The sequence below is a fragment of the Populus euphratica genome, unplaced genomic scaffold (genome assembly GCF_000495115.2).
Source record: "Populus euphratica unplaced genomic scaffold, PopEup_1.0 scaffold6.1, whole genome shotgun sequence".
NCBI classification, from domain to species: Eukaryota; Viridiplantae; Streptophyta; class Magnoliopsida; order Malpighiales; family Salicaceae; genus Populus; species Populus euphratica.
In genome coordinates, this window is record NW_011499849.1 from 2,589,075 (window position 1) to 2,597,775 (window position 8,701).

Sequence of the window (8,701 nt, forward strand, 5' to 3'; positions counted from 1 at the left end):
ACTGACTAAATTATTTTTTCTTTGATAAGCTATACTCTACATTAACAAACAATTGTTTTTACTTAAAAATATATCAAAAAAATTCAAATTTTGTTTTTGAGCCGGCCCTTACCGACTGGTTTGCCAGGAAACTACAATAAGCCGCGTGTCCCCCTTTTTCGACCATGAAGAAGCAGTGTGAGCCAACGCTTGGAACACGTGTCCATACCTCATGCTGTTAGGTGAAACGGAGGGTATTATTATTTATATATGCTGACGGGATCATAAAAATCTGGAAGGAGCAAAAGCAGGATAAGATTATATATAGTTGCTTCAAACATATCTGAAACCCTGTAACGGAAAAAGCATATCTGAAACGCCCACAACATGAAGACACAGGTACCAAACGAGTCCATTTTCCAAGATCTAACTTGAATTATCGAATGGTTTATTTGGCTTATATGATATTGTTAATTTCATTGTATTTAGCAGGGGACTGAAAGGATAAACGAAGAAGGTGAAGCTGAAACCAGGGTGGAGACTGTCGATCACCGGACATCAGCCGGGCAAGGCGAACCCACCGATGAGAAAGTGGGGGTGGTTCATCTTAAGCGCAACACGAGGGATTCTGGCAGTGGAGGTGGAATTTTGTCTAGTGCAGCTGCCGCAGTGACTAACACCTTCAAGTCTGCAAAGGATGCCATCATGGGCGGTCGTGGCAAAGATAACACCACCAAATGATCATGATATCACCATCTTTCTGTGTGTGTGTGTGAAATATATGTAGAAAATGAAATTTAAGAAATAAAGTCATGTTTCTTAATTGGGATCTTAGTCCGTGCTTTGAAATCTTTTTATGCAGATATTTTGAAGTATCCCGTTCGGGAAAAAAGCATTTTGTAGGAAAATCTTTGTTTGAACCTCATAGTAGAGCTTTGAGCTATTTGCTGATAAATTGGGTGAAATTTAACGGTGCTAGTTTGTGCTTTCTTTTGATGATGAAGCGCATGGTCAAAAGAAAGTAAAACTTAGAGTGTTTGAGGTCGTGGTTGATATTTTTTTTTTTATATATTAGTATTTGAAAAAAAATTAGTTTTTTTATAATTTTATTTTTAAATATAATTAATCTGCACAAACAAACACAAGTTTATAAGCTAAAATGATTGTTACATATAGTTAAATTATGAGAATTATAAATAGATAATTTAGATTTAATTAATCTGATTTTAATAAAATTTTATATTGTATTAATCATTGTATAATTATATTAATTGAGATTAAATTGTTTTCTCTGTAAATATTTCTTGATTGAGCTGTAAATATTTTCTGCCACTCGGGTGATGTAGATATTAAATGTGATATAAAAGCCGCAAATAACATTTATTATTAAAAAAACTTTGGTTGTGATATTTTGTTTCTTCCATGTGACGAGTAACAAAAATATCTACAAAACACACACTTAGGCTAGGTTACAGCTAGCTAGAGAAAACAGTTTTTAGACACGTGTTGTCTTACCTTTCTTGAAAATTTCACACATATTTCTCACGAAATTCCTTATTTTTCTCGAGAAATTATTTCCTTGTCGCGGGCAATTCGCGTACTGCTACTCATCAAGAAAGTTCTTCAAAGGAATTAGTTGATCACGAATTTAAACAGAGACTTTAAACGCTAATTGAGCGTTCAGTTTTATTTCTAATAAGCATAAGTTTGATAGTAACATGGAATAAGATTGTGCTCCGACTTGACGGCCACTCGACGTTAGGTGGCATAAAAGCATCCCTTTGTCAAAAGCAAAATACAGCCACACCAAGTTCACAGCAAAAAGTTCAGTCCCAGATCCCGACTTCCGTGAAACCATCTTCAGTGGCAAATCCCCGAAACATCGCGTTGGTGTTAAAACGACACGCCACTTCCCCGTCTCTGGATACTGCTATCAAACCAGCTCGCCCATCATCAAGCCTCTCATTCACAACAAAATCCACTGCTTCTTGCAGGCTCAATCCCTTGTACTCCATCACCGCCGCTACATCGCGCGCTAGTGTCCCACGTATGATGGCCTCTCCTTCTCCAGTGCAAGAGACCCCACAAAGATCACAAGCGTAGGTCCCAGCACCGATCAGGGGCGAGTCACCAATACGACCTGTCATTTTGTTCATGAGCCCACCTGTTGACGTGGCTGCAGCACACCTCCCTTGGCTGTCCACCACCACACACCCCACTGTCTCTGGCGCATACAGGCTGATAGGGAGTCCGTTCATTGCCAGGAGATTGTCATCAGGGGGCCCCACACTACAGCTCTCCAATCCAACGGCTGGGATCCTGTAATCAAACTGGTTCGGGACAAAAATTAAAGAGTCAATTAATGGGCCCACCGCATCAAATGGAAAGCATCGTAGGGATAACCACAAACCAGGATGGAGTTGGCTTCTTTTGCTAACTTCAACATCCCCAAGTTTTCCTCCGTTATGAAATAGCCATTGTCCACCGTCTCAACACCCTAAAGAACGTCAATCATAAGTAATATACCCAGACAAGTGATTAAAAAAATATATTTTATAAAATCATAAGTAATATACCCAGATAAGTGATTAAAAAATATATATTTTATAAAAATTATTTTTAATTAAGATTAAATTGATATTTATATATATTTAATTAAAATTAAAATAAAATAAAAAATATTTAATGTATTTAGTAAAAATACTTTGTAAATTGAGGTTATAAAATAACTAAAAATATATATATTAATATTAATTTTTTTAAATTTAAATATTTTAAATTTAACTATTTTTATTATATCATAAAATAAATAATACTTTATATAAAATATTTTTTATTATTTCATTAAATTATATACAATTTTATTATATATAAAATTCATTCAACAAAAACTATAGCTTAGCATGCAATGAAATTAGATAAAATATTATCAAAAATAAAATTAAAATTACAATACAAGTAAATTAAATCCACTTTACACTAGTTTTTCAAGAAAAAAAGTATTATTTATATGACAATGTAATTAAATTTAATTCATTCTAAATTAAATTTTTTTTAAAAAAGTTTCATTTTAAATTAATTTTTTTAAAAAAAATTATTATTCATGTGAATATAAATAATGTGAGTGAATTTATAATTTATTATATTATTTAAAAAAAAATATTTATTTTAAAAAATAAATAGTATAGAATAGAAAAAATATATACCTGAGAGCTGCTTTAATTTTACTTATATTTTATACAAAAAAACACTTAGCGAATAAATTATACTTTTAATTTTATTAAATAATTATTTTATTATGGTTTCTTTAAACACATAAACAACCATGCAAGCAAATATACCCTTAATCATTATTTTTTATTTTTTATTCACTCTTTATTGGAGTAGTAAAAGAGCAAATTGCTTATATAATATTCCAACGGTGCGAGTTAAGGAGGCGTGCCCGGGGGGGTGGGGGGGGATACCTGTTGCCTGGCAAATTCCTCAGCGCCAGAAAAGGCAAGATAGGAGTGAGGAGATTTCTCCATCACAAGTCTTGCGAGAGAGATTGGGTTTTTCACTGTTGTTAAACCGGATACGGCACCGCATCTTCTCTTTGGCCCGTCCATGATGCTGGCTTCCATTTCCACTGTTCCGTTCTCTGTTAAAGCAGATCCACGCCCAGAATTAAACAGAGGATCCGTTTCCAAATCTCTCACCTGTAACAAAAAAACAACAGGATTCTTTCAACTCTTAATCATTCACCAGCCATGCCTTTAATCTTTATTTTCACATTTGAAACCAGAAAACACCAAGATTATGTTTTTTTAATAAAAAAACTAGCATACTTAAATTATAAGTTATTACATTTATTTTTTTTTATAAAATAACATTTTTTATCATCATATTTTAAAATAATAATTTTAAAATAGATATAATACAAATATGCCAATCTTTTAGCTTAATTAGCAAGCTGGTTTATCTAGTTTTATAAATCGATTAATTATTTTATATATAAACTATAACTTTATAAATATGTTTTTAAAATATGTTTTACATGTAAAAATATATTTTTATCCCCTTGTAGTCAATTAAAGTCTTTAAAAATTATTTTTTATAAATGATTAATGATATAACCAGGTTTGTAATAATAAGTAATTCTAAACAATTAAATATAAATTTAACACAATTTAAATGATAATTTGCCTTAAATATGTTACATAAATAGTCTAATATATGTATTTATGAATAAATGAAATATTAGATTTTAAAAATCTCACATCAAATCTCTAATTTTAGTAGTTTTATTATTATTATGGGACATCATGAATTGTATCAGATTTTATAATTGTTTACTTGTTATATTTGGATTTTTTTCCTTGTTTACTTGTTAAGGATCTTTGATTTATATAAAGCTTTATAAACCTCATAAAAAAATATATTTTAGTATTATTATTTAGAAAGAATAAATTTGTGAATTTAAAATTTATATTTGTGGCCTTTTTTGCTAAAAAAAATCTAGTGGTTTTTGTTTGCTGTTACTTTTAGCTTTAGTTTTTGCTTACATGAGTAAACCAGTATTTTTTGTTTTTAGCTTTTGCTTACATCAGTAAACCAGTATTTTTTGTTTGTTATTGCTTTTGCTTACATAAGTAAATCAGCTAAGTAAATCAGCCAGCTGAGTTGATTGATAATTACAATACGACAATCAATTAATTTTAAATCTAATTGATATTGTAATTTGAAAACATAAAATTTAATTAAATATCACCAATTAGAACCACATCATCCAAAAGTTTGTGATTTTGCTGAAACTTTTTGTTGTTTTTTTAATTTGTTAGTTTTTTTATGCTAATTTGCCCCATAATAACTGTCCAATCAAGAAACAGGACGAGGTTGGTCCGTGAACACATGCCACAGAAGAAACACCACAAAGACGAATGTAGAATAAAAATGGTATCAATTCGAGTGCAAAGCATAAACATTTGTTTACATCAATTCCGTGCATGTTTATATACCAAGAAAGATCTGGGATTGATGATGTGCAGTTTTTTTTTCTTGTTCACGACAGTTGAAAACAAAAACAAAACTTGCTTGTAAGAAATTAATAATGGAGAGGGAGGGATAACGTACAACAAGTTCGACAACATCGATAGCGGGGAGATTAGAGCGAAGAGCAGAGATGCCAAGATCAAGGCAGCGAGCGAGGAGTTTTTTGGCCTCCTCTTGTCTCTCTTGTGGGAGATTTGGGTCGACACCAGCGCCTCCATGCACCGCTATAGCCCACCCTCCCATTTTTCTCGCTCTTGTTCACTCGGAGGCGGGTGTTTTTTGTGTGTATAATGAGAGCTCGTGGCCGCAGCATATATAGGCGTTTCGCGGACTCCTCGTACACCCGAAACCATACTATAGATTGTTCCATTCTGTCCTTTCTCACTTCCCGTGGAGGAGAGTGGGGTGCTACTTTCAAGGGCGTTGGTTCAGTTTTATTTAAATTTAAATTTTTTCAACCACCAATTTACGGTATTGCCACTGTGAATTATTTTAACTTGCACTAAATTTACTGTCAAGATTGGTTATTACCACGAGCAGACATTATAAGATAGTCACTTGAGGTTTTTTTATTTTTTATTTTATTTTATTTTATTTTATTTTGTAATGGCTACGAGTAGAGTGGGCTTGATTTGCTTACGATATTGCCCTTTATCTATTTTGATTCGATATGGGAACAATTTTATAAGCAAGCAAGATTATTACACACTTCTTGGTAAAGCTATATTCTACCACCATCCATACAGCTAGATTTTATTATCAAGTAGAATCAGAATATTTTTTTTCTAGTAGGTATAATATTTATTGCACATGAATAATTCTCGTTTGGCTCCTTTTCTTCATTAATAGTTACACAATGAACAACCATTTCCTACCCCTGCATGCTCACGGTGCACTCGTTTAGCTGTCAATAAAAAATCATATTTTAGTGACTATATTACTTTACTTCTTTAATAAAAAAATCATCGAACTTGGTAAAATGATATTTTTTTTTAGGGTTTATTTATTATTATGAGATTTATGGGGGATAATTCGGTTTTATTATCTTCTAAATACATAGTTTAATGACTATATAACCCTGAAAAGAAAAGAAATTAAAAGTTAAACTGGGCACTTGGTTTTTTTAAAGCTTGAGGGGCAAAAATATAAAGAATATACTAAACTTTTTTATTTATGATTTTTTTAATATATAAGTTGACAAGACGATCATTTGATCTTTTAATTAACATAATTAATATTAAAATAAAAAAAAAATTGTTGGCATATATGATATTTGTGCCCTTCTAGCAGTATATAAGACATCGAGCTATATCCAAACGCTATCTTCTAGAGCAATGCTATGCTGAAAGTTCCTCACCGTCCCTTTTTAGTTGTTTTAAGTGCACATGATGGGGTGGTGATTGGGCTTCACTTGATTATTTTTTTCTCTATTTTTTTTAATTGTAAAAATATAATGGTGCTATTGTTTTAAATTTATTTTTTATTTTTTTATGACTATTTGTTTTTTAATTTTTTTATTGTTTTTTTCTTTAATTTTGTCTCTTATTATTTAATATCATCTATTTTTTTATATTGAATTTTTTTATTTTTTATTTATATTTTTTATAATTTTATTTTATTTTTAATTTCATCCTTCAATATTTGACTTTAAGTTATTTTTATATAAAATTTAGTCCACGTCCTTTTAATTTTAATTTTTTTCGTTCTAAATTTTTTTATTAATTTTTTTAATTAAATCAAGCATTAATAAAATGTTTTAACACTACAACCTCATTAACAATAACATGAAATAAAATAAAAAACCAATTCTAAACTAGCACAATATAGAAAAACGAATATGAAAAATACTATAATAAAAAATATTAAAAGGATTAAAACTGTGAGCACAATTAGTTGTCGCCGTTGTTTTTTTATTATTTAGTTAACCAATCTGGGCTAAAGTCATCATGGGCTGGTACATCTAATAACCGGTGGCTAAGCGCACAAAGAAAGTTGCATTTAAAAAGTCCGCCGTTATTGAGGCCCGTTCAAGAAGTTTGCGCGACAAGTCTGCTTAACCGCGATGCTAGTAAAGTGAGCCTATCTCGTGTTCCAGGAGTTGAGGTGGGCTAAGATATTCAATTGGGCCCTGACCCAGTTTGCTTCCATCTTGCAAATCCAGCTGCATGCAAGATTCTTCTTTTCCAACGTGTACGGCTCTAGTTATAGCGTGTTTGAAAGTGTGGTTGTTGTTATTTTTCAAAGTGCTTTTCATTCAGAAAAGTGCGTCAATAATATTTTTTTTATTTTTTAAAAATTATTTTTAAAATCAGCACATCAAAATGATTTGAAAATATCAAAAACATATTAGTTCAAAGCAAAAAAAAAAATTTCAAATTTTTTTGAAAGTGCTTTTCAAACACAGAGCCAAAATCACTCTTAGTAAATAACTAGAATGTCCATACAAGAATGTTTTTAAAATATAAAAATAAACGGGCTCGGTAACACCTAAAATGTAGCAGTGTTCTTTTCTCTAAGCCCACAAGAGAGGACAGTTGAGGCCTAAAAGTCATTCAGCACTGCCTCGTTTAGCTAATGTTAGATCTAACTGCAATCACCATACAAAAGAAGGAGAGGCCCATCAACAACCCCACCTCAGGACCACTTGTCCCGTTAAAATTCTGTTGTCCTTCACTAGCTCTTTATGGCTTTTCCTTCGAAGTTTTCCATGTTATCTTTTTCCATCATCAATGCAAGCTTTCTTTATTCTTTTTTTTTTTGTTTAATTAGAAAAAAACCATCCTTTGAAAAGTACACTTTGAAAGTCTAGATAAATGAATAAAATTTTTATTGTTTTAGATTCTTACAAAAAATATACACCCCACTTTAATTCAAAATCTGCTATACAGATCTTAAGATTTTTACCCCTACATCATATATTTTTGAGACTTTGCTAACAATGATGGGCTCAATTGCTCCATTTTGAATCCAAACTTCAAAGCTTCACCCATCAAATCAATCTGTCATGGATCTCGCATTCAATATAAGATAACCAAATAGGAAACGAGTGCAACATTGAGAATTCTATAAGATCATTTTAATATAAAAAATATATATTCAGGCCATATAGTTGTTAAACTTGGTATGAAATTGACTTGGTTATGGTATCATGTTTCTGGATAGTATGAATTGTTTTAGATAGTATGGGTTAATTCAAGTTAAATAAAAAAAATAAAAAGATATAAATATTTAAAGTTTTAATACACTCTATAGAAAATTTTTAAAACAATACATATAAATGTTAGCTATAAAAAAAATAAAGTTTAATATCGTTATTCCCCATTAAAATATTAAAAAGAAACAATTTACATAGATATATTCATATATAGTTATCTTATATTAAAAAATTAAAAAACAATAAATATGAATGTAGATTATAAAAAAAATATAAAGTGAAATATAATATAGTTATCCCACATTGAAGAGTTATTTAAGTTTTATATGTTATTGTTAAAAATAAAAAAACTTTTAATTAACCGGATTACTAAATCATTAAACAATCCATATGACAATAACACACAAAAAAAATTCTATATTGAAAAAATAAAGATAAAACAATAAATTTAGTTTTTTTTTTTGGCTTTTAAAAGCAAGAGGGTCGTTTAATTGTTTTGAAAAAGACGAAAAGGCTAAGAAGCCCCTGAACGTGAGG

General features: G+C 30.5%; 2 protein-coding genes across 3 annotated transcripts; one reads left to right on the forward strand and one right to left on the reverse strand.

Annotated features, from left to right (window-relative positions):
• Nucleotides 1-258: 258 nt before the first annotated feature.
• LOC105120596 (uncharacterized) lies at nucleotides 259-863 on the forward strand. Of its 2 annotated transcripts, none has more exons than XM_011018852.1 (2): nucleotides 259-378; nucleotides 469-863. In XM_011018852.1, the coding sequence occupies exons 1-2, from the start codon at nucleotides 367-369 to the stop codon at nucleotides 718-720; spliced, it is 264 nt and encodes an 87-aa protein (XP_011017154.1). In that variant the 5' UTR covers nucleotides 259-366; the 3' UTR covers nucleotides 721-863. The 2 variants fall into 2 exon arrangements, with proteins under 2 accessions (XP_011017154.1, XP_011017155.1); XM_011018853.1 differs by having other exon boundaries at nucleotides 262-378; nucleotides 472-863.
• Nucleotides 864-1,589: 726 nt separating this feature from the next.
• On the reverse strand, nucleotides 1,590-5,310 carry LOC105120597 (probable isoaspartyl peptidase/L-asparaginase 2). Its single transcript, XM_011018854.1, has 4 exons — nucleotides 5,092-5,310; nucleotides 3,444-3,677; nucleotides 2,390-2,476; nucleotides 1,590-2,309 (listed from the first exon to the last, which is right to left on the reverse strand). Exons 1-4 carry the CDS (start codon nucleotides 5,251-5,253, stop codon nucleotides 1,806-1,808), a joined length of 987 nt encoding a protein of 328 aa, XP_011017156.1. The 5' UTR covers nucleotides 5,254-5,310; the 3' UTR covers nucleotides 1,590-1,805.
• Between the last annotated feature and the right edge of the window lie 3,391 nt (nucleotides 5,311-8,701).